Raw genomic sequence first — 25528 nt, forward strand, 5'->3', positions numbered from 1 at the left:
ACTTTTACCACTTTCATCTTCACAGCTGTCTTTAACACTTTTATTCTAATTCCACCTACAAAATATTTAGGAAGTAGGGATGGTGGAGAGAGGGAAGAAAGATGGGGAACATGCTGTGATTTGCTGGTAAATCCAGTGGAAAAACTGTTAAGAGAAATGAGGAAAAGCTTTGCTCTGGACTGGTTCGGTTTTCACTGATTCTTAATTTCATTAATTTACTCACTTGGCAATTACTTATCAAATATCCTCTATGTGCCAAGAACCAGGTTCGGTTCTGGGAGGTCAGAGAAAATGTACCAAGGATTCTATCATCATGGAGCTCCTAGCCTAGTAGGGGAAGACAAGCATGCAAACAAACAGGCATACAACAATTTGCCCTTTGCTCTAACACAAGAGTGTGTCAAGGACCAGTAGAACAGAGAAGCAATACTAAGACCACTTTGAGGAGCTTGAGAAGGCTTCTTCAAGAAAAGGGTGAAGTATGAGTATCCCAGGTGACTATGGGAAGGAGACAACACATGCCAAGGCCTGAGTCAGCTTCTGTCTTGGCTTCAAGCACACAACAACTAAGAAGCACACTGGCCTAGATGCTCAGAGATGGTTTTTTTCACCCCACCCATCCAGAATACGATTTCTCAAAGCTGTAATTTACCATGTCTGGTCTTCAGGGCCAACACAGGCACGTGTCACAGAAACTGAGGGCTTGTCCATTGCCTGAACTATTACACCAAGAAGGGCTTGTGGTTGGCTAGTAAAACCGAAATCATGGATGAGTAAGGAATGTATGAGACTGACATACCTGCACTTCCTGGCTTTCCAGTGACATTATTCGGCGGTAACGGTTTTCTTCGTGGGGGTGTCGGTCTAGGTGCCAAGGGTGGGTGACGAGTGCCTGGGGTTGTAGCTAAGAGATTATAATACAGATAAGGCCGTCATAAGGATTCGCTCTATAAAAATCATAGGTTTTTAAAAAATAAAACATTCGACAGCTAGTAGTTTGATGACAGAAATAGATTCTATAGAAAAGTGCATGAGTAATATTTTCTGATATTCTTCTAAATTAATGTTCGTAATACACCAAAGGATAATGAAGCACATTAGCATATTAAAAATCCTCTAATTATAGATAAAATATGTAGGTATATTTGCCTTTTGAAAGGATGTATAGATGTACAGAATTTAACATCTTTATTTTCCCATCTAGACTCAACAGCAGCATTTCTGAGCTTCATTGTCTCCAGTTGCCTTTAATTTTGATACTACAATACTTACATCATTTTAGCTTTAAATTGTTAAAGCATATAATTTCTTATTTAGTGGGTGATCCGCCCCATCCCCCAACTCTATTATATATTTAGAATTAAGCGAACACTGTCAGAACTTAAACCGTTACAACAAGGGAGCCCTGATGGCAGAAGCTATAACACTGTGCCGATGAAGAGCAGGGTTGCCGTGAACCGCAGTGCACCACACAGGGGCACCTGGCCAGAGGTATGAGCCTGGTGGGAGCCAAAGTTTAACACTCACTCTGCTCATCCACTCACAAGCCCTGATGCAAGGCTACCAGCCCAGAGTAAGGGCACACTTTTCTAAATGGATTACCTGAAGGGCTGAGGGAAGAATATCATTTAAAAATTGCATAAGGTATCTACTTTGCACAAAGTCTATAAAGACTAGAGGTGCCTGGATCAGTCTACCTAAACCCAATTTTTCTTTTAAATCTCTGTTATAGCTTAAAAATTCATCTCTTTGCATAATACATGTTCGCTTAAAAATCTTCAAGTACAATTGACAATCCAGGAAAATGCCCTCTGGCTTTAAGTGCTTCTTAGGATACCAGGAAGTGTGTGTGTGCATGTATGCATGGGGGCACTGAGTGGTACTGGTAGAATATCTGTAGCTCAGCCATTAATACATCAGAGTAGGTTTCACAGTGTCCTTTCAGAAAGCACAGAGTTCTTATTCAATGCAAAGATATTCCAAGTCACTGACTATATAATTTTAGCCTAAAATATAGAGCATAGTCTTAAATTAGAAACATAAATCACTTCAGGCAAAAGGATATTGTAATAAATTACACAGAAGTAGAGCTGGAACATGATGAAAACTAGAACCCACAGTGACTCTTCAGGATTTGTCCATTTTGGCCTCTCAGAATGTTATGTGAAGTAATTATTCAATTAGTACTCCATTAGAGGTTCTCCTTAATGTTTAATTTGTGCACAGAGCACTTCTCACTTCTCCACAGATAAGATTTTCGAATGTTTTCCTAGCAACCCGCATGTCCCAATAGCACGATGCCAACGCTTTGGGGGCCGGGCAGAAGCAGCTGTTTTTGCTGCAACAGGTGATACTGTAGTTACTGCCCACGTTTCAGCAAAGAGCTGAGTAAGTGAGTCAGCATCTTATTCCTTACCTGTTTTCTTTGTGGAATGGGTAGAGTCTACTGACACATTTCCACCAGCACCCGATGGCTTCAGAGCTTGCTTGACCCCTATGAGCAGAGATAGGAAAAGGGAATAAATATGTAGCCAAAATGTGCCAAATATTCTTCTTCATGGAAACTTGGTAGAGTTGTCAGTGATAATGTGCATTCTTTGCACAGCAAGGACACTGGTGATTTTGTGCCCAGATGTTTTAATTGGCTTCTCCCACCTACATACAGAAGAAATTCAAAGGCCTACATTCCTTGATTATGATATTTTCTTGAGTTAAAAATTTGATTATAATTTATGGTTTTGTCTTAATTTTCCATGATGCCCACCCTGCACTGCCTTCCTGTGTGGTACTGCTTCGCCAGGAGAATTTCATCTATACTAACTGGCCTTTTTTTTTTTTTTGCCAGTATTCATGGATACATTTTGTGGTTTTTTAAAAAAATTTTTCTTTAACCACTTTAGCCCCATAAAAAATCTTAAAATTCCAGTGTGTTTGGGTTTATACTTAATGGATTGACTTTTAAAATATTTCTGGAGAGGCCTTTGCCACCTGGCTGGTTATGCCACAGTTTGGATCTGTACCTTTGAGATTTGTAAATTAGGCCTGGGCAGGCTTATAACGCCAAACTGTTATTTGGAAGAAACTGATCTGAAAATTACTTTGTGTGATATTTTATCTCCTAAATTTTTCAAACATAATCTGGTGGTTATTACCCAGCCATTCTCCTGAGTTTTGAGTTTGAGTGGCTGCCCTAAACGTAGAGAAAACTGATTTAGATTTCATCCTATTTTATTTTTATTATTCTTTCACATTATAAAATAATTATCCCTGATGTGGCTGATAGCCTTTCTATTCATTAAGAATAGAAACAGACATTTTTAGGATCTAAAAAATAAGTATCATGTTAGATATAATGGCTTACCCTAAAAAACAAATCCATACTCTGAGGACCTTACTATAATTCACATATTAAAAAATAAGAACATTTAATTAATATACTAGTTAGTACATTAACAATGACAAGCACAAACCCAACCAGAACCTTGTTTTGAGGGCTGTGTTCCAAGGACTCTGTAGGGACATTACACAATCTCATTAATGTGCAGGCAAATATATTAATTAAATATACAACAGAGCTCTGTTAGGTAGTATTCCCACATTAATTTATAAAATTAAATTATTAATTATAATTACTGTAATATAAATTAACATTATGATTGATATTAATGTTATGATCATTAACATTATTAAAATTATAATTATGATTGACATTAATTTATGAAATCTAATCTTGCAATCCCACATTCTGCTGTTTGAATATGAGATAATAAATAAAATCATGGTGCTTGTTTGTATGGAATCCTGAATTACATGTTACTTATTGTGGTAGGAAAAAAAATCTTTCTGGAGTCAATGACTATTTTGTGGCTAATTCCACACGCATGGCGAAAACAAATGTTTGTTAGTCTTCTTCCTGTGCCCCACTATCAGTGGTAATGGGGCCAGGGAAATGACTCATTGGGTGATTGCTCTGGCCATGGCATATGGAAATGGAAAATACTTCTATCTGTGTCACTGGGATAACCTGACTTGGAGAGATTTAATTTACTACTATTGTTCGAGGATAAAGAATGTGTAATATGCTGTAGAAGGTTAGTAGCTGTGTGTGCCTTCAGTAGATTCTTCTTTACAGCCTTTCACCATTTTTTTTTTTTACCCTTAAAAAAACTAAGTATTCTGATTCAACACTGTGCAAGCACCTTCTATGTTCATTACCTGATTTGATCTTTACAACCCCTCTGTGTGGGAGATACCATTCAGGTCCCACAGATGAGGAAACCCAAGGCAAGGGTAGATTAAGCAATTTGCCTAAGGACACACAACTAGAAGTGGTGGGATTCAGACCCACCTGCACCTGGCTCCAAAGACTCTCTCTTAAGCACTAAGTGGGATAGTACAGACTACGAGTCATTCTCCTACCATTTTCTTCCTTCTCTTATCCCTTATAACAATTCTAAGTGCCTTTAGCTCTAGAGTCCTATACCGTATCTTTTGGGTGGTTTGAAGTACCACCACTGTGTAAGCAGTAAATAGCCATGACAGACAAGCATGTATAATCCAGGCATGCCACTGATTTGTGGGACTCAGAATCAACACGAGGCTGACAGAACCCAGGCATATGCAGATTCACCAAGCTACGGGCTGATGAAATGGATATTTAGGAGAGAATCTAGAATTCTTCAGGATTACTTTATGAATAAGACTATATAAATAAACTCTCCTGGCCTCATTTCTAATTAAGGGAGAAATCAATAGAAACCAGCCATTTTCTGTTATTTTCTCTGATCATACTGTTATGATCCTGAAATGTAAATACCCAAATCAATAAAATATCAACTGATAAACTGGACTTTCTCAAGCCTTTAGGACAGTAAAAGCCAGTAGTGGATGAAAACGTTGGTTAACAGTCCTATAAAAAGCAGCTGTGGGGCTTGGAGAATGAGCATGGAACTGGGGACAGGAGACTGAACTCCAGTTCTGGCCCTCCCTCCACCTAGCTGTGGTTTGCATGTCAGCCAGGCAGCAGTATGAGGACAGAGCCTGGAGACCAGTGAACTTCTGTTGACCTGAATCAGAGGAGAGCAAGGGAAAGCCAAAGATAGCTGAGAGGCAATGGGAGGGAAAGGAGGAAGCCAGTAGGAGAGATACTGCAGAGACAGAATCCTCAAGAACTGGCACTCGATCAAACTGTCTGGCCCAGATTGTGACCTGAATTCTTTTTCCCTCAGGCAGGATTAATCCACATATTTTCTAAAGGGCAGAATTGGCTTTGGAAGCACCAACACTTGAACTTCAGTGTGAGCCCCCAATTGCCAAATGGGAGTTCTCCAAAACCCTCTGGATTTACATAATTCACCTCTTAGGAATTTATTGTTAAAAATGAAGTAATAGTTCAGGTATTTTTAACCATGGTAACGAAAGCGTTGCAAAGAAACAGTAAACTGGGCATCAGTTTCCAAACGTATCAGAGACTCTATTCCCTGGGACCAAAAAGGGGAGGTATTTATGGATAATTGGTCACTTTATCCTTGTCTCCAGGTGTTAGCACCTGGCTAAAAAGACAGCAGACTGGAAGATTTAGCCATAGCTCAAACACATCCCTCCCCTTGGAAAGGCCTGGGTTCTGGCTGTCAAGGAAACTCCATGTTGAGGCAGTGACGTACACCTCACTCAGGTGTGGAGAGGGGAGTCTAGGGTTCCAGTACTGAACATATCTGTCACACCACATATGCCAAAGTGGTTTCCAAGTTACTTTGCCTAGCACGTAATGGTGCTTCAATAAATGTTGTTTGTATGAAAGAATAGCTGTACAACTCAGCGGCTTTCTTCTATAGGGTGAAAGTTGGGGAGCTTGCTTACCACAGGGTCAGCAAACTTCCCTATCAGGGATCAGACAGTCAATATTTTCAGCTTTGTGGGCCATATATATTTGTCACAACTGTTCAACTCTGCCACTATATTGTGAAAGCAAGCTATGTTTCAATAAAACTTTATTTACAAAAATAAACAATGAGCTGTATCTGGCCTGTGGGGCTGTAGATTATGTGATCCCCTGTCTAGTGCATACTTGTTGCATCTCTGGAGTCAGATCTCAAGTGAGTTATAATATGTAGAACATATCAGTTAAGCTGAGACACAGCTCTGGAAACCATGAAAAAACAGAGTGCCGGAACAATGACTTACCTAAAACCTCAGCCTCTGAAGGCTACTTTCTAACTTTCAGGTGGAGGAATATCTATAAATATCAGTATGAAATGCACATAGTACAGAAAAAATATTTCCAATAACGTTATGAAATAAGAAACTTGGCTTAAGATGGCTTAAAATTTTCTGCAGTTTATGAAATCAGTGTAAGATTTTTACAGAGGCCCAAATAATCAAAGGTCAATAGTTTTGAGGCCTTAGAATCCTTCTTTAGCCTTCCAAAGGCACAGTCTTAAGTGGCCTAAGACCATAAATAGATCCTATACATCCTAAACATTTCCTTTATCAACAAGATTTTTTTTTAATGTAAAGTATCTGGGCTGAAAACTTCAGCAAGGAAAACTATAGGAAAATGTATGTGAGAAGGATAATAAAAATAAATATTCTCTGTGAGACGTCAAAGTTGGATAAGGAATCAATGGACACAGAAATGCTGTCTCACTGAGACTCAATAGAGGCTAGAATTGACTGTGGAGGAGATAGTAGGACTGAGTCAGAAAAGAAAATAAACTTAATGTTTCTGTAAACAAATCAGATGGAAATTGTGCAGAATCAAAGTAAGGTAGACACATGTAATTCTATAATCTGGAGAGAATAGATTTTAAACATTCTTTTTTTTCTTATCAATTTCTCAAAACATGCCCTAGGCAAATAGTCTGAGAGCTGTTACATTTTCCCTTTATAATATGCTAAATAATGTCATCTGTGATTTCCAATTTTTTATACTATTTGCTTCTTTTCTTGGTTTATTGCACTGGCTACACACTCCACTACTATTTCCAACAGAAGTTGTAAAAATAGGAATCCTTGCTTGTGTTCTTGATATTAGGAGAAAAACACTTTGATTTTCACTATTAAGTATGATGTTAGCTGTATATTTTTCACAGATTCCCTTTATCAGTGAGGAAAATTCCTTCTATTCCTAGTTTTCTGAGAGTTTTTAGCACGAATGAATTTTGAATTTTGTCTAATGGTTGTTTTTTGTATTTATTGAGGTGATCACATGATTTTCTCCTTGGTCAGTTAGTGTGGTGAATTACACTAATTTGTTTGAATGTTGAACCAACCCTGTATTTTTGAGGTAAATTTCATTTGGTGGTTATGTGTTATTGTGGTAGATATGCAAATGTGCCACCCAGATCTCTAATCCAGGCTCTCTCAACTGAGGCTGACCCTGAAGGAGCTGATGGTTGGAAGCTATCTGTTGACATCACTCTCTGTAGCTGGGCAGCAAGCCTTTCCCTGAAGGGAAATTCCAATAGACAGACATCAGAACATAAAATAGGTGTAACAGTTTTGTTTTTGTTTTTTTTTTGGGGGGGGCGGTGGTGGAGGTGGAGCAAGAAAAGGGGAAACATGAGCTCAGCTTAGTCTACCTGTGCCCACCAGCCCCTTTCTACCAGCAATTAACTGATTAAATTGAAGAAGCCCTGGTAAGAGATCATCCTTCCATAGTCGACAGTATTGTAATGGCCATGTGTACAGCAAGATAGATGCTAGAGTAATCAGGGGGATCACTTCATAAACTATATAAATGTCTAACCAATGTACTGTATACCTGAAATTAACATAAAAGATTTAAAAAACGAGATCATCCTTCTAAAGCTAAGTTAGATCAGTTAATACATAGTTCACTTCATCTACACAAGAGAATAATAGATGTCAGTTTGTGGCCCTGAAAAAAATGTTTATATTGCTGAAAAACTAAAATATAATGACTGTCTTCCCTTCGAAAGATAGTTAGCATTTTCCTAGTGAGAATCAATGCTTGATTGTACTGAAGGTTGATGGCTTTCAAAATTGATCATAGCTAGTTGTTCTTTCATTTGCTTTGTCGATGTAAATGCTTTCTTCTATTTTTACTTAGACAAACTCAAGGGAATTACTTTGAATATTAAGAAGTTGGCTCTGTTTAGAGCTAGATTGTTTATGTCAATCTGAGACACCATGCATTGCCTAATCCCACAGTTGGGAAGATTGAAAGGAGCAGCTGAGCACAAATAGATGTCAGAATGCTTTCTTACTTTTCATGAGTCAGAAATTTACAGTAATTGCCTCATTAATTGATTTGAAGGGAAGGGAATTCCTAGAACTTCAGACATTGTAATAACCTAGTACAAAAAACACATTCTAAAATGAATTCGAATGTTGTTACATTGACTATGTCCAGGTATTATTCATATCTCTTTCTCATTAGGGAACCATCATAGGTCAAATAAATAAACTCTAAGTTCTTGCTTTCTTTACATACACAAGTGCAAGATTTGTACTATTTAGAAAATATTACAGTGGAATTATGCAATCCCATATTGAAGTATAGAAGTATTATTTATTCACTTAGTGAGTTGGGTGTTTTAACTTTTGTCCTAGTTATCTGTATGATGCCTAGTCCCATTGATCTGACTGGATTAAGGCGATGCCATTTAATTAAGCTGAATGATTTGTAACATTAATATGACTGTAACAATGGTGATCAACTGCTAATTGCTCATGTTTAACTATCATATTCCAGATTGCAAACAGATGCAGGTCTTCCAAAAAAATTATTATAATGGTACTTGTGAAATTATAAACTTTAAAACGAAGTCATTACAGTCTCAAAGACCAAACCTGCATATGGAAAATGGTTTGAAATTAGGGGCAACAGCTATTTTGATATTTTAATTCAGTAATTCATATTAATCAGGATCTTTTAAAGAATCAAGACTATATATGGCAGCTAATTTAGTGGTCTGGATTTAGAAAGGTGAAAAATTCCTTTTTAATGTTTTCAGAGACATTTGAAATTTTGATTTTGGAATGAATTACAATTTTCAATTCCAGTTAAGCTAAGAACTTCCAAAAAATTATTGAAGTGTGACTTCAACAAAATTATAAAAGTTGAATGAAAACATTTATAGTTTTGGTGGTATCAAAAGGAAATAAATTTGTGATTATCACCTGTTCCCATTCCGTTTCCTCTGGGTGTCCCACTGGGTTTGGGTCTACTAGGTCTTGTAGTTGTCTTATTCAGAACTACAATAAAGTGGGAAATAAATAGTTCAGACATTTTCTTATTAAAAATTTGCAGCCAAGAAAACCGAAACTTCCCAGAGAATTGTAAATCATTTAACCAGACAATAAAAAAAATGATGGCTTACCAAAAAATATTGTGCAGAATACAGAAAACCACAATTCTGATTTAACAATCATAGACTTGGATTTGGGAATAAAGACTTGAGTTCATACTTGGAGGTGATCAAATTTCTACTTCTAAATGGGAAATATCTTACCTTATTTATAAGCACTACATAGATTCCAAAATGGAACAGAAGAAAGATCAGGACTACCTATTCCAATGAAAAACCCAAACTTGAAGTATATTTATTTGATATATCCTTAGTTTATAACTCATAAGTTTGTGGCCCTTTCTCAGGAGTCTCTAGGTACAGATGCTCCTTGATAATCATGGCACGAGTCCATAACTGTACACAGAACTCTGATAAAAACATTGAGATTTCTCTTCTGCTTTGTTAAGAGCCATAGCATTACCAAAACTTTAAGAGGTCACCTATTTTATCCTCTGTTTAGAAGACTCCTTGAGGTAAAGCATCAAGTGTATTGCAGTTAAGAGAGCAAGCACGGAAGCCTAGCTGCTTGACTCTGAATCTTCTTCCTAGTTCTTTTCATACCTTAGCTCCTCTCACTGTACCCCAGGACATATGGCAAGCCCTTGGTCAATGTTAGCCATTACTGCCTCTGTTTCATTATTTTGTAGAAGTGTTTAATATAACCAGCCACACATTAAGCCATCAACAGCTGTTATGATACAAAAGTTGCATGGAGATATATTTGTTTATAAAAGACTTCTGTGCCTAATTATCTTTAGGAGTTGGAGGAGTAATCAAAAAAAGATATATATGGGTTTTCCATAAACCAAAAGATAGAAAATATTATTTGTTTTTTCTTTCATGTGCCTGGTGAGATGTTCACCATGAACATTAATTTATAAGCCAGTTTCGTCATTTAAAACTTCAAGAAAACTTCTTAGAATCACAGTGAATAAAGAGCAGAAAACACCAGAGTCTATAGTCTAACTTGTGCTTTAGCATAGAAGCAATTTACATGGACCAAATCAACACCTCCAGTTAACTTTTCTCTAATGAGCTCCAGTGAGAGAGATTATAGAACCTTTGGAGAATTTATTAAATTTAAAGTATTTTCCAATGTTTAATTATCAATTTTTTTTTTATTTACAACTTTTAAGATGTGGTTTGTTTTTTTGAGTAATATGAAGGAATCAAGTACAAGCGTTTTCTGAGAACAAGAGCCTTATATACTGAAGAAACCAGTCTTCTTAAAAAATAAATAACATTTATTTGAAAGCGAGTAATATGTCATAGCTAATGCTGTCTCTATAATTGGCATGAAAATTAGACTGTGTGCGCGTGTGTGATTTATGCACAAATAGTATTTTTAAAATACTTTTATACTGATAAAGTTTCATAGTGATCTCTGAATCTGATCCTGTTCAAGAACCTCAGTCAAGTCTTGTCACTTCCATGGATTCATCATTACCTCTACACTTATCCACAAAAATCAGAATTTCTTTATGACCTTTATTTAAATTTAAGAAAACATAGCCCTCCTTTGGCACATTTGGGTGTTTTGGGACATTTCCTATCATCTCAGATGTGCTGATTATTTATTCGTCAGAAAAAGAAACAACTTACCAGGTCGGGTGTGTGTTCTGTCTGGTGTTCTGGGCCTCACAGGAGTAGTGTACAATCTATGTGGTGCTGAAACAGAGGAAATGCTTCATATTTAATAACCAACACTCAAAAGCCCACTAAATGAAGATTTAGCACCCTAGGGACCAACAGCTTGTACGCTTCGCATAGAAGTAGAAAGAACATTCTGCAACCTCCAATTATGTATTACAGAATTGATGCTAAAGGAAAATAAAATGTGAAAATATTTATGACTTGAAATTAAAGACAGACATTATCAGAATGAGGTAGGTCATTTGTAATGTGTGTTAAAGAGTTATCATTTGGTTCATGTTTTTCAAGGGCATTCATTTTACCAGATAATTGCTTAACACGGTAAACATATAAGCCAACTATATCCATCCATTCATCCATCATCCATGTGTCCATGTGTCCATCCATCCATTCATTCATCCATCTGTTAGTCTTTCCACATTGCTCAATTAGGTAGTCACTGTGGAACATTATGTTGCCAAAGAAGGCAGGTAATCTTAAAGGAGAAAAGGAAAATGTTTTTAGGTAAGTAAAAAGAAAAATTATAAACATGTGATCTTTATCAAACTGTCTTAACTCATAAACCCTGAAATAGTCACTTAGTGCCATCTATTAAAGTTTTAGAAATTAGAGAAAATGACCTCTGCTATTCTGTCCATTGAGAGAGGGAGAGCAAGAGCTCAGACAAACTTTGGGACCAACACATCAACTTGTCACTTCCTGCTCAATCAACGGCCTGGACAGTGAGGACTCCTACTGAAAATTTTTTGAATAAATTAAAAAAAACTAAATAACCACTATAAGCAGGTAAATTTATGAGAAACTAAATTGACATATTTTTGCTTCTTAAGGTTTTAAAGTGTGCATTCATCTAGGAATTGGTCTGTCCTTCCCTTCCCTCCTCTGCCTCCTGCTTCCGAATTTCTTGGTAATGTTTAGCTAACACTGGAAAGAAATTTTCTTGCAAACTATGTAAGTAAATTACATCATTTCATTGGTTTTGCTCACATCTTGACCGGGTATTTATGTAACCATAAATCAGCAATGCTTTGCCTACCAAGTCAAAAAAAAAAAAAAAAACCACCTGCAAAACAGATTATAACATAGCTCATTTATAAGCTCCCAAAGTAAAGACTGATGAGCAGGATTTTGCCATACTTCAGGCCAAAAACAGCAGACACATACTGAAATTCTCTGTAGGTTTAGTATGGGCCTTTCAAAGTATAATAACTAAAGTGAACAGAGGTACTGATGTTATAAAATATGAATTCTTGCACATCTTAAAATGCATGATGATGATTAGCCAACATTTTTAATTTTTTTTGAGCATGGTAGGAATCTCTGTCAATTTAACATATTTCGGCTTTTTATGTTAATTTCTTCCATGGTAGATTGCTTTCACTTAAAGAACTGCAACAATCATGGTTCTTATTAGTCTCATTTTAGAACAAATATAAATTTTAAAATTTTATACAGAAAAGAGACTTAGAGCAGAACACAGGACTATATTCATTATTTCAAGGCCACAGGATCAGAATTTTTTCCAACAGTATTTACTTAAATCTAGAAAGAACTTTTATAAAAGAGCTAAAATATAACTTAAATTTAGGCTGTGAGTTACTCAGATAGCTCATTACCAAATAACAAATGGCCTTGAGAAAACTGCTCTAAGGTTTCAGTTTTTAACTAAAGAAGACAAAGGAGCTTTGTGACAATGTAATTATGTAAACATCATATCCACATACTCTTTGGTGACTAACAATAAAATAATTTTAAAAGATGGCTTCATATCTGAATAGTTTTATAAAAATCTATTTAAAACGAATATTACAAATACTGTATGAAAATAACATCAAAAATAAACAGACAAGGGTTACCTCAAAGGACCCGTGTTCTGCCCAGTATAGAGAGAGGCAAAAGAGGATTTAGCTTTCCCTGGGTGGGGTAGGGATCAGGGGGGTGAACAGAGTAAAATCATCAAAATATTCCGCAATTGCCTCTGGCCAAGTGGATTTCTACTGTTGATAATTATGAAAAGGGCAAAGCAGAGGAGCTTGAATATTTCAGGGATGTAGAGTGCTGCAGGGAATTGTCTCAGTAGACTAAAGGGCCAGGATACCACAGAGGAGAGGTACTGGAGATTCTAGCAGGCTCGTGCCATAGGTTTTAGAGCACTTTGGAGCACTCAGGCCCCATGGCTGAGGGCTTGGACAGGTTGTGGTGCATGCATACGCAGAGTACAAAGATCAAGAGGATTAATTTTATTCCTACAGCATTTCTCTCAAATTGTTGTGTGCTGTCCTGTGCTGCTAATACCTGATGTTAGCAATGCAATGCAACATGTGGAAAACATAAGTTGAACTTCAGCAGAACTCAGGCACATGTTGATGAGGGTTGAGCCAAAAGGTATTCCTAATGACACACAACATGCCTTTCCTAAAGCTGACCCTCTACTCCCAAGCAGGGTTATTGGGCTGGGCCAGGTTGTGGATGCTGCTCTCATCCCTAAGATGTGTCCTTTCCTAGGATGTCCTTTGTCACCTCATGTAAATGAACCTCTGGTGAGCCCACTTTCAAGATCCTTGGCACAAATCTAGAAAAGTGTGAAACCTAGTGTGGTTTAGTTTAGGCTGTAGCTAAGGATCCTCAAAACATAAGAAAATAATTAAAATATAGTATATAGTATATCACATAAATATACTAAAATAATTCATATTTATAATGATAATAATTATAATAATATATAAATATAATAATTATAATAATTTATAAAATAATTCATATTTATAATAATTCATATTTATAATTCATAATGATATCAGATCCTGGAATAATCCAGTCAACTGTGAAACTTTTAATAAAACCATGTTCTAGAAGAAATTTAATATAAATTCCACATCACTGAATACACTAGTAATTGTGGCACGATACTGATATTCTCATTAAAGAAAATGCAAAAAACAAAGAATTGCTCTATGGTCTTTTATCTTTAATTCTGAAATGTATAAAGCTCTAAAAAGCTGATCTTTTTTTCTCATCTGGCAGCACAACCTGAGCTGAATAGTCTTTATCTATCCTGTTTATTGTAAATAATTATATATTTTTGCTGCAATAACATTAATGTGCTTGATTATTAGAATCTGGCTATCTTGTATTAAGCCAGACATTAAAGAGGTTTGCAAAAACATAAAAATATAAATACACAAAAACGAGGGTGGGATATGGATGTAACATAATTGAACATCTGTTGTTAATAAAGTTAAAGCTGGTAATGAGGATGTGGGAGGGCTGTCATTATATTAGGCTTCTGTGCGACTTTATAAATAAAAAGTTAATATATAGAAAAGTAATAAATAACATCTAAAACATAATAAAAACTAAATCAAATAAATAAATTTACAAGAACTAAAAATAAATACAGTTCTATTTATAAACCGTATACCATAAAATTAGATTTCTTTTATTGTTATCATTTCCTCTTATTATTTCAAATTTCTTCCACTAAAATTTCCTCCTAACTTATAACTGACAATGAGTAAAGTAAATTTGTCTCCCAATTCCTTAAAAAAAGTTTGCTTTTGTTTTTAGGCTTTCTCCTATATGAAAGAGGTGGAGATGGGCAAAATGCGTCATTTAGAAAAAACACAAAAATAGTGGAAATCCTCAACTGATTTTAACCCAAGTAAAATATAAAAATACCCTTCTCAGAGCACAAAGATGAGATGAGTTTGTATAGGTGAGTTAACATCCCAAAAAGTAGGAAGGAAAAAATAAAAGAAGTAAATTCCAGAGAGAACTTCCCTGGATGTTTAAATATCAAGTCATCTTTAAAAAATGATTTTTCTTGTTACTAGTTTCCTTCTTCAGGCCATAATAAAAGTCAGTTAAGGAATAAAAAAGGGAGCTTTTATTGCTAGTTATCTGCATAAAATGGTCGACCATACATTTAAAAGCAAAGCTCTAACTAAAAAACTTGTCTTCCTACATTCAACTGATAGTCATATGGATATTAATATTTGGCAGATGTCCTGTACTTCTGAAATGAAAAAAATCAAGTGATTCACTGTGATGAGAAATTACATTCTGAAAAGAAAATATCTTTCCTAATTAAAAATGAAGAAGAAGATACTATCCAGAGGTAGAGAAATAGTATTACCCTGAGTTGTCTTTGCCAATTCAGTTGTTCGCGGAATCTCAGTTGTGAAGGGTTCTTGGGTGAATTGGTCTGTTTCTGCTGGGGAAAAACACAGTAAGTTGGCTTGCTTTAATAATTATCATTATGAACATATCAAAAACTCCACTTTTCTGCCCCACGTGATAATGAAAGGATAAATTGCATTTATAAGTTTGCCCAGTAATCATACTAATTCAAAGTTCATGGTACATTTTAATAACTCTCATTTATTATATTTTTTTGTCTTCTTGCACAGTTATTTTAATGATTGTTATAATGATTTCCAAAAGTTTTTAGCTCAGGATCATTGTTTCAAGATCCTGGAGTTAGCTGCACTTGGATGTGCCACCTAACTGCCTTCATGTCTCCTCCCTATTCCATAAATTCCACAAGTTATTTAGGTTAGCTGGAAAAGAAATAGAGCAGAGGAAATGATGTGTATTTACACTATATATGAATAAATATTCTTCTACTTTCCTCATGTGAAAAACAAAGTTTATGTTTACTGACATACTGATACATTTCTCCTGACCAAAAAAAGAAGTGTGGCAATAGATCTGCTCTCAAAATTATCCTAGAATCATTAAAGATGAGGCAGATATAGAAAATTACGTTAACTTTGCCACATATCAGATCCAAAGAAATACTTGGTGCAAATAATATATTGTCGTCTTTTTTTTTTTTTTTTTACTCTGCTGTATATATAATCTGAATTTGGCTCACAAGAGAGACACTTGAGATAAATGGCAGGTGATGGTTCTTGCTTCAATAAACCAAGATTCATTTTTAAAAAAATAGGGAGTGGAGGTTAGATAATCAGCATATCCGCTGGCAGTGGTTCTTGAAAGTACTTTTGACTTTGCCCTCATGGGTGATGTTGACTTTGTGGGCCAACAGATGAATATTTGGTAATCAGGGTATATTTGCTCAGTTTAAAATTTTTTCCTTCAGAAAAGAATTCATTTAAACATGTGGTCAGTACCTACATTTCAGCAGATACACACAAAGGATGAGTTTATTTGAAAAGGAATGAAGGGAGGAAAATAGGGATACCAATTTAAACATAACCATGTGCAATGTAGCATGGACAGGGCAGAGAAGCCAAAATCACTAGCTGGGAACTTTTGTATTCCAGTTCATTTTCAGCCACAAGTCAGGCAAACTGGGGTTTCCCACACAAAGAACACATTGGTGCTGAACTCCTCGAAAGCATGGCCAGCTTATCCCAAACAACTGTCCTGACTTGTCCATCCTTGTTTCTCCAGGCTTCCTACCTGCTCATCAGATTAGTCTGGCCATCATTCTCTGCTCTATGCCTCTTTCCCATCTGTCTTTAACCTAAAGAGATCTTTTGCATCTTTAACTTCAACTCTCAAATTGAAGACCCAGTATAAATGTCACCTCCTCTGTGAAGCCTTCTCTGATACCTGAGGTAGGTTGTTTGTTCAGCATGTTGCTCATTTCTCTATCACACTCATTGTAAATTACAAAACTGGGATGAATCCCAGAAGCTCTGGTGACTGAGTATGTGGAGTCCAATTCGGCTCTAACATTAGCTGTGCAACTTGGCCAAAATTTTAAATCACTCTATGCCTCAATTTTCTAATCTATAAAATGGGACAAGTAATAGAAACTACCTCGCAAAGTTGTTAAGTGGCTCAAATTAAAAAATACAGGAAGTGCACTGACTGGCACTGAGAAAGCACCACTATCACTAAATCCTGTCTTCATATTAGATGGTGAGCTCTGCAGGGTAAGGACTCATCTTTAAAAGAATTTTATTGGGAAACTCCCATTATTTAGCATTGTGCTTAGTATCCATAAAATAATCTGGAATACTAGGTGAAATTTTTCTTCTCAAATGCAGTTTCAATACAGAAAAAGCAACACAAAATATAGCGTTGACACACTTTGGGGTACATTCTTCTTTTTAGAAACTTGAAATTTTGTCAAGATGTTTTAAAACATTCTTATTTTATATTAAAAAGCACCAATATATTTCCCTCGATTAATGTAAAAGAATTGAGGGAAATGGAGATTCTGTATAATGGTAAAAAGAGACCCCCTATTATTTGGAAACTGCCCATGAACACAATGTACATATGGCTACTTTAAGGGCAGCCCCAGGAAGGGAAGTCCTCACTGGACTGACACATCAAAACAAAATTTACCCAGAGTGGTTTGTAGTTCCTCTTGAACAGGACTTGGTGAAATCATAGGAATCAAAGGGCTGCCTCGGGTCTCTAAAGGAGCTGCAAAAGACAGGTACCAAGGTTGTCAATCTCTGGTTTCAAAAGTCAGAACCAGGCCAGAATGATACTCCTTCATTTGAAATAGAAAAAGGAAAACATTGGGTCATGGAGAAGAAAGTGTGCACAGAATCTTTAGGAAAATGACTGGAATGTTAGAATAATGGTTCTCAACTGTTTTGTTTTTTTTCCCCACCAGAATAGATAATAAATGACATTCAATGTTAAACACACTCCATAACTATATCTGGTTAAGGTGGGGAATGTTTTAGATATGGCCCTGGGTCGGTCAGCTGTAACTCTCCCACCAAGAGAGCACATAGGATAACAAAATGAATGAGAATATCATCGTGGTAGCAATCATCTGAAGTCTGCTCATTTCTTTTTAAAAACAAACATTTGGCATATTTCAATATATTGACCAATATTAATAATTACTTTCCAGCACTTTTCACAACTTGCTAGTGTGTTGTAGCACTACAGCTGAGAACCAGTAAACCAGCAGAAATATTAACTAGATGGTTTAACCAGTAAACCAGCAGAAATATTAACTAGAAATATTAACTAAATGAGGTAAGTGATGGACATGGTAGGGAGCTGTCTTAAGTTGGTCTTCAGAGCAAAGCTTTTACAACAGTGAAACCATTACTTTTCTATTTTGGAAAGAGTAATAGTGAGAATGAAATGATAAAATGATTTGAGGAGAGATGATGCTTCAATATGATCATTTGAGAAAGACCTGCAATCCTGATAGTAGCAAAGAAAACAATTAGAGTTGGTCAGTATGGAAAAGCCATTACCTATTGTTGTCTGTGGTAGGTCAATTCTAAAGGTAACAGGCTGCAGAACTAGGCCAAAAGCAAACCAAAGAAACATATATGAGAATTACTACCTGGAGAAGTAAAAATAGTTTGTGCTTCTACATGCATCCATTTGAACATTTAAACATTCTCTAAGAACCATAATACATATGAAGAAATTCTATACAGTAGATGCCACCCAGGAAACTTCATTTAGCTAAAACCTTAAAGTTCGCATTCACTGTCACTTTGAGGAAATTTTTGAGTAGGCCTCTACATGTTTTACTTATAGTACATCTATAGCTGGAATGTAGTTATATTTATACTTTGAAAGAAAGTGAAAATGGTTGGCTCAGTTAATAATTATTTCTTATAATTTTAGCATGATCTCCTATGCAATAAACACACTTCTAGGAAAAATCAGCTAATTATACATACACTCTTTCCTCATGTTAACCGGGGAAAAAATTTCAGATTGTATACCCATAATTTTCTCCAAACTTTCACATCACAATCATTAAAAATATATATTTACCTCAAGATTTTTTTTGAAAAATATACTCCCTAACTGGGAAAATTATTTAATTCATTTACCAGGTTCGCTCTGAGAGACTTCGGAGTCTGGTTTATGGGGAAGGAGCACATCTCTTGGAACTGAAAGAAAAAGATTAGAAAACACTGTGTACTATGACACATCTGGAGTGAAATGACCCATAGATATAAAATCCTGAAAAGCATGAATGAAGCAAAGGTACTTTCACAGTGGCTAATGAGCAAAGCTGAGACGACTGTTCTTTTCAAAAAGGAAAAATGTCACTGTGTAGGGAAGGTTCTAGTGGCTATAAAACAGAGTTGGTCACAGTTCATTTTGAAGCCTTCTTTGAGGAAAACAAAAAAAAAGGGGAGGGAATAACAAATTAATTTAACACAAGCTAGGTAGGTCTCCTTCAAATTGTCTTCAAAACAGAAAGTTTTTGCCTCGAGTGGTCAGGTGCCATTTGACAGTCATGCTAAAATTCTACTGATAGTAATAAATATGTTATCTTCAAGTGCATACATGGCCTACAAGTTGAGGGAAACAGTAAGAAAGGCAAAATTCTGGAATATCTGAGTAGAATGAAGTTTTATTTGAAAAGACACTAACAGTTATTATGAGGAAAAGAGAGCAAAAGGAATCAGCAGCTCATTAGAAGCTACCACATGTAAAGTTGATGAGAATGCTTGTTACATAGTGAATGCCAGGTCAATGTTGCCATCTTTGTCATTCTTAGTGTTATGGCTTCTAGCATATTGGGTGTCAGGGCCTCCTGACATATGAAAATATGAAAACAAAGGACAAAAATGTCAGCAAAATGATAAACCTACTAATATTCAGTCCCTGATATCCAGTATATTTTTAATGTCTGTGTCCAGTCTTTTTTGACAAAATAAAGCAGTAGGCAGGGAATTTGATACTTAATTTCTCATTGGGGAAAATACCAGGGTGATTTGCCTATTGTTAACGCTAGATTTCTATGGTAAAATCTCCTTCCAAGAGCAAGATAATGTACTCCTTTGACTGTCTCCCCACAAGAAGATCCTTCTCAGCCCTACTCTCTTACTGAAAGTTTTCCTACAACACTGAAGATTTTATAAATTTCAGAGTCCATTCAATGGGCAGTGTTATTTTCTCACATCTTACATGATGCTGGGGGGAAAAACACTAGGATTCAGGCCAGAACTCTGCTTCAGAGAAAGATGAAGAAAACTTCTGTACCATGATATGGTTAAACACCACTTTAACATTAGTGTAGGAATAGATTAAATAACACAGACATTCTCTTTTTACTGCTTTTAGGGGATCTCATTTAACTTGCATATCATGTGTGTTTTTAGTCTAGGCCATCAAGCACCAGTGAAATCGTAGTTGTGGAATTTGATACATTGAAAAGAGACTTGACTCAATTAGAACTTCTGTGAGCTAAAAGGTAACATCCAGGGGAACTTGAAAATCTGAATTTTTTTTGAAGGAAAAAGGTAACTTCAAAAAGAACAGTGGTTGACAAAGTTAGAGAAAACTCATCACAGTAGTGAACATTTCACCTTTGCTATGTAGTATTTTGGGGGATTCAAAAGGTAAAATATGAGAAATTTCCAGTTGTAAATCAAACTAAGTGTTTGGAGGGTGAAGGAGAAGACACTTTGATTAGGCTTTGAGAAGGTCATGACCAGAGAAAGTGGCCTATAGTTTACAAATACCTTAATTGGTTACAGTGCTAGACTATACAAAGAGGAGCTGGGATTAAGGAAAGGAGAAACAGAAGAAATGTGCTACCAATAAATCCACCATGCTGTAAATACATTACTTGCTGCCTGCTTTAGTTGACTGAGGAATTTAGCTGGGGTAATGTGGATTCCTGCTGCTGCAATTGGCACTTTTTAACCATGAAGTGATGATTTAATAAACTGCCATAGCAGACCTTTTAAAGCAGCTAAAATCAGTGGAAAGAAAAGAAATAGAAACATTCACAGGGAAGGGTTATGAATCATTCTCTTACTTGGTCAACTGCAGCTCCAAGAAATGCAAGCTTTTTTCTTTTCCCTATGTGGCATGTCTCTGTGTATTAAATAAGAGCATGATTCCTAAAAACCAAATCTTCCATGCTGGGGGAACTTAATGTAAATAATGGCAGTTTTCTGGGAAGGCATTTTTGATTTCCTTATAAGAATATTTACTATTATTATATTTTAGACTCAGTTATATGAACCAACTTACCACTTATATTAACTCATCAAATTAGCTATCTTTTTGAATAAAAGGCACCACATCAAAGAAAAATTCAGCTGATACAAGACAATTGTGTGTGGAAACATCCAATATGGACAAATGTAAATGAATGTGCACAAATGTTTTGCCAGAGTAGATGAGAGAATCAGTGTGTTATTTTCTGATAGAGATGGTAAAATATGAAGTCTGCAATAAGGTTACATTGGGCTACCAAGAGATTGATTCTCTTAGCAAAGTGATGCACATAGGCTACACATCCTTTCACCTCCAGAGACTCTAATCTTTTATTCTGACCTTGTACCCTTAGGTCCAGTCTGAGAGAAAGCAGGTCTTTTGCCCTTTTGGAGGCCACTTTCTGAGCTTCTCATGTGCTCTCGGACCACCCTTCCTTCCATCTCCTCTAAGACCGTCTATTTTTCATTATTTTTATTTTCTTACATTTTTCTCCATTAGTCCCTATCTCCATTAGTCCTTATTATCCAGAAGTTGCTTTCTCTATGTCTATTAAACAGCTCAAGTGCTCCAACATCCTAAAAATAATAATCATTTCCTTAACATGGCTTCCCCTTTAAACTGTCCCTTCTTTTGCTCTCATTCTTTAAATCAAAGAACTATATCTGCCTCCACTTCCTGTTCTCTCAATTGTCTCTTCTCTTCCTCTGTGGTCTGGCTTCCACTTCACTGATCTGCAACCATGGATCCATAATGTCATATCCATAGTTCCAAAGTCCAAAATGCTCTGAAACTGAAAGTGTTTCTTTTAAAATCACTTGACAGCAAAACTGGACTAGAAATGACCTAAAGCTATTTAGTTTTTATGCATTCTGTGTAATATAACTATTCATATTTTTCACTGCGGACTTATTAATATGTTTGTAACCAGAGGTATATGTGCTATTTCACTTTAAAATCTGAAAATTGCTGATTTTTGAAGTATCAGCCTAGGGGTTTTCAGATACAGGCTTGTGGATGTACACTCTCAACTCCAGCAGCTCTTCTGACTCCTCTCCACCTCATTGCCATTGCTGACTACTCTTCCCTGCTTCACCTCATTCTTGATAGTCTCCTGTCTTTTTTTGACAGAAGCTTCTGCTAGCTCCTCTTCCTCTTTTTACTCCTTAAATATAACTGTGTGCTTTGACCACTGACTTCTTATCCAGATGACATTATCCAGGAGGAAGTCTAGACTTCCTCCTGGATAATGTCATCTGCTCACAAGATTTAAGAACCATCTATATGTAGACAGGTGATTCCCAAATCTACATCCCAAATCTTGACTTCTATTTAGAAATGCAGACATACTCTTCAACCACCAGTTAGATATTCCTACTTAAAAGTCCAACTGGCCCTCCAAACCTAGCATGTACAAACACGAGCCTGTGTTCCCTGCCTTAGTGGCATTACCATCCATCATTTGCCCAAGCTAGAAGCAACAGTGTCATCCTTCTCTCCATAACATCATTCAGTCACTGTCTGGGTTCTAGCATTTCCATTTCCAAAGGCATGTCAGCATTATTCCTTTATTTCCTAACTGTAAAAATGCTGTAGTGTGACTATAAATTAGAATTTACCAAAGAGAGTATATGTGAGGATTGGATAGTTTTCAGAAATCTAGATTTTCTTCCTGGTTCCCTCTCAGTGACTGAATTCTATCCAAATACCTGTGGGCCAGAAGGGTAACCACGAAGCCAGAATAGCCCTTAGTGTAGAAACAAATTTACAAAGAAGGCACAGCTCTGTTGAACCAAGCATCAGGGTGAGTCCTTTGCTCTGAATTTAAAACCATTCCTCCAAGGCAGATCCAAAGAAAAATTATTTCTGTTTTGATTCTGGACATGTCATGTGAACTCAGTTTGCCTAGATTCTTCATTAAATGTTGTAGATAATTCAACTAAGTGGCTGGAAGAGAGTTTCTAAAGGCCTAATGGATAAGACCTGTGTTATGGCTAAGAATCTATAAAATGGAAGAACTATACAGTGAATCTTAGATTGATTTACTTGACCCAGGTCTAAAAATTCAAGCTTGCTACTTCTGATACCTCTCAGGATAAATTTTGAGATAAATATTATGATAAAACATAACTCTGTCCTGATTTTAGCACTATATTTTATGTTTTCAGAATTTTAAAGAGCATCTATTTCTCTAGGATATCTGTTCATATTGAATATACATGTAATTTACCTTCTGCTTTTTGGGGTATAACCCACAGGAACCAGTAAACAAGGCCTTGGATTCATCAGGATGGAAACCTGAGCCTTGGTGCAAACCAGAAACTGTTTGAATACAACAGAATCCAGTCTGTTTGAACACTTGTGAGAAAGGTGAAATGTAGTAATAATTGCCTTATGATAATTCCTGTAGATATCGCATCACACCCCTAGAGCAACAAGGAACCCCTGATGAGTATGTATGATGGTGGGACCAACAACGGAGTTAGAGACAGAATTCTAACTGAACATCTGGAACTGGAGAGTCAATAGAATAAATCCAGTGGAGACTCCAGGGGGAGCATTTGTGCTTTTGTTCCATTGCTCAAACTTACCAGTTAGAACTTCTGTGAAAAACAAGGTGTTGATGGAATTAAGGCAATTATTAGACATTTAAAAAGAAGAAGAAAGTTTAACTATTAGATGAAATCATTCAATAAGATTAAGTCACATTAAGACCAACAATATTCCTTTCTCTAATGAAAAGGAAAAGTGAATAAAATCGCTCAAATCTACTGTTATCTGTAATGACTCAATTTGTTACTTTTTTGGTGTGTGTGCAGTTGAAAATAAGAAATCAATATTTTCCAAGTGGGAAGATCAGCTTTTTTCTTATTGGAATTTATAATATTGGCTGTCGGTTTAGTGACATAAATTTCAATTCTAGACTTCAGGGCAAAAGAGCCTCTTCCTAGCCTACCACCACCTGCAACAATCTAATTATCCCATAGCAGCAACAACACCCTCCCTTTCACAATCTGGAAAATACTTTAGCAAGTGAATTCAGACTTGCTTCCAAAATGCCATCATTTCAAGCTATAGAAATATTTTTGGTTTTGGGAATGTTCTACACGCTTTTAGGAGCACTAGGAATTTATAATAATTGGACTTTTTTAAAAAAAAAAAGAAAAAGAAAAACATGGTATTTCCCAGATTCTCTAGTGAAAGGTGAACTTGGTTTGGTTTATTATAGAACTCTTTAGCTGACAGTAGCTTCCTAAGGTCACTTGAAGACTTAGAACATTGGTGGCCGAGACCCAGAAAATGTCTGGGTCTTTGAAGTCCCCACCCTGTCTACTCCTACAAACATGAGATTATTCCCCCTATAAATGGACAGAAGGCCTTCTCAGATGATAGCTGAGATATAGATTTGTAGCTAAAGAAATGATTTTTTTGTGAAGCATATTTCTTAACCCAAGCTATTGCTCCATTTAACTGGTAAAATAGAATTTGACAAGAAAAAAACCTCAATGCTGGATAGTGTAAAATTTGTAAACCTTCTAAACCCCCCCAAAATGGTTAAACATCATTTCCTCTGTTATTAAAAACATCATTTTATCATTTTTGTGGGAAAATTCTGAATTCTTTATCTTACTTCGGCAGAATATTTGAGCATCATATAGTAGCATTGGTAGGTTATTTTTTTATGTCAGAAAATAAAAGAAAATTTAGTTCTAAAGAAATTTTCTATTCTTGGCATAAGTCTCTGCCTTTTGATTCTATCAATACCTTACTATGTGAGCAATTAGATAACTTTTATGAGAACTTTGAAACGATCCCAACATGGTATCTGAACATACGTGAAATATTGACTTTGCATCCATCAGCTCTCATGTTTTATTGTACCAGAGTGAAACAATGAATTTGGCTCAAATATGAAATAAAGCATTACCAGGTGGAGTAAATGGCATTTCTGGCCTTGGTGACATTTTTGGCTTTGAGGTGACACGCTGAGACACCTTAGGCACTGAAAGAGAGAACTCAGATCATTTGGTTTCAGCATTTCCCATTCATCAAGCTATGATGAGGCGTAGGCCTGACCACTGATTAGAAAAAAGTATTGAAATGAGAGTTAGAAAAATAAACCTTAAGCTCTAAGAATAGATTAGTTAGAATTCCAGATACTTTTAGAAAAGTGAAATCTGAGAAACTGCAAAATTTGACTAAGTGTAGAGGTAGGATGGAAAATTTTTTGAAACATTCATTTCAGAAGAGATTAGCAAGCAATGCAAAAATGCACTTTTTTTCTGGATGTTTGCTTGACTTCTCCTTAATACCACCCCCTACCTCCCAACACATACACATGCCAGGTCTTTCTTTGAAAATGAGTTCAGTGAAGTCAGAGTAGAAGCCCATGAAGCATGGATGAGAAACTTAAATTCAGATCAGGCAATGGCAGAAAGGGAAGTGAGCATGGAATGGAATGGAGTGGGTGGGCTTGCATTCTACTCCCCCTGCAATTCTTAGGCCCCAAATAAACCTTTAAATGAACATGTTCACAAACTAAAATTCTTTCCACAACTGTTCATTTAAAGTAACAGGTGCTAATGTAATAGATACTAGGGGAAAAAAATCTATTTTATTTATGGCTCATTTCATAATTT

At 36.1% G+C, this 25528-nt stretch overlaps 1 protein-coding gene across 35 annotated transcripts in view; it reads right to left on the reverse strand.

The window, feature by feature from the left end:
- Positions 1–25528, reverse strand: part of ABI3BP (ABI family member 3 binding protein) — a 232156-nt gene that overhangs the window by 37106 nt on the left and 169522 nt on the right. For 25 of the 35 annotated variants that reach the window (XM_039856992.1, XM_039856985.1, XM_039856983.1 and 22 more), the window contains 9 exons: positions 24817–24891; positions 18764–18823; positions 18170–18217; positions 17292–17372; positions 15103–15180; positions 10917–10982; positions 9145–9219; positions 2417–2494; positions 800–904 (listed from right to left, as the gene is read on the reverse strand). In XM_039856992.1, the coding sequence (XP_039712926.1) occupies positions 800–904; positions 2417–2494; positions 9145–9219; positions 10917–10982; positions 15103–15180; positions 17292–17372; positions 18170–18217; positions 18764–18823; positions 24817–24891 (666 nt within the window). The remainder of the gene's footprint in view (positions 1–799; positions 905–2416; positions 2495–9144; positions 9220–10916; positions 10983–15102; positions 15181–17291; positions 17373–18169; positions 18218–18763; positions 18824–24816; positions 24892–25528) is intronic. The other 10 variants (XM_039857007.1, XM_039857009.1, XM_039856999.1 and 7 more) reach the window with 4 other exon arrangements.

Source organism: Pteropus medius, unplaced genomic scaffold (assembly GCF_902729225.1).
Source record: "Pteropus medius unplaced genomic scaffold, Ma_sr-lr_union100, whole genome shotgun sequence".
In the NCBI taxonomy this organism is placed as follows: Eukaryota; Metazoa; Chordata; class Mammalia; order Chiroptera; family Pteropodidae; genus Pteropus; species Pteropus medius.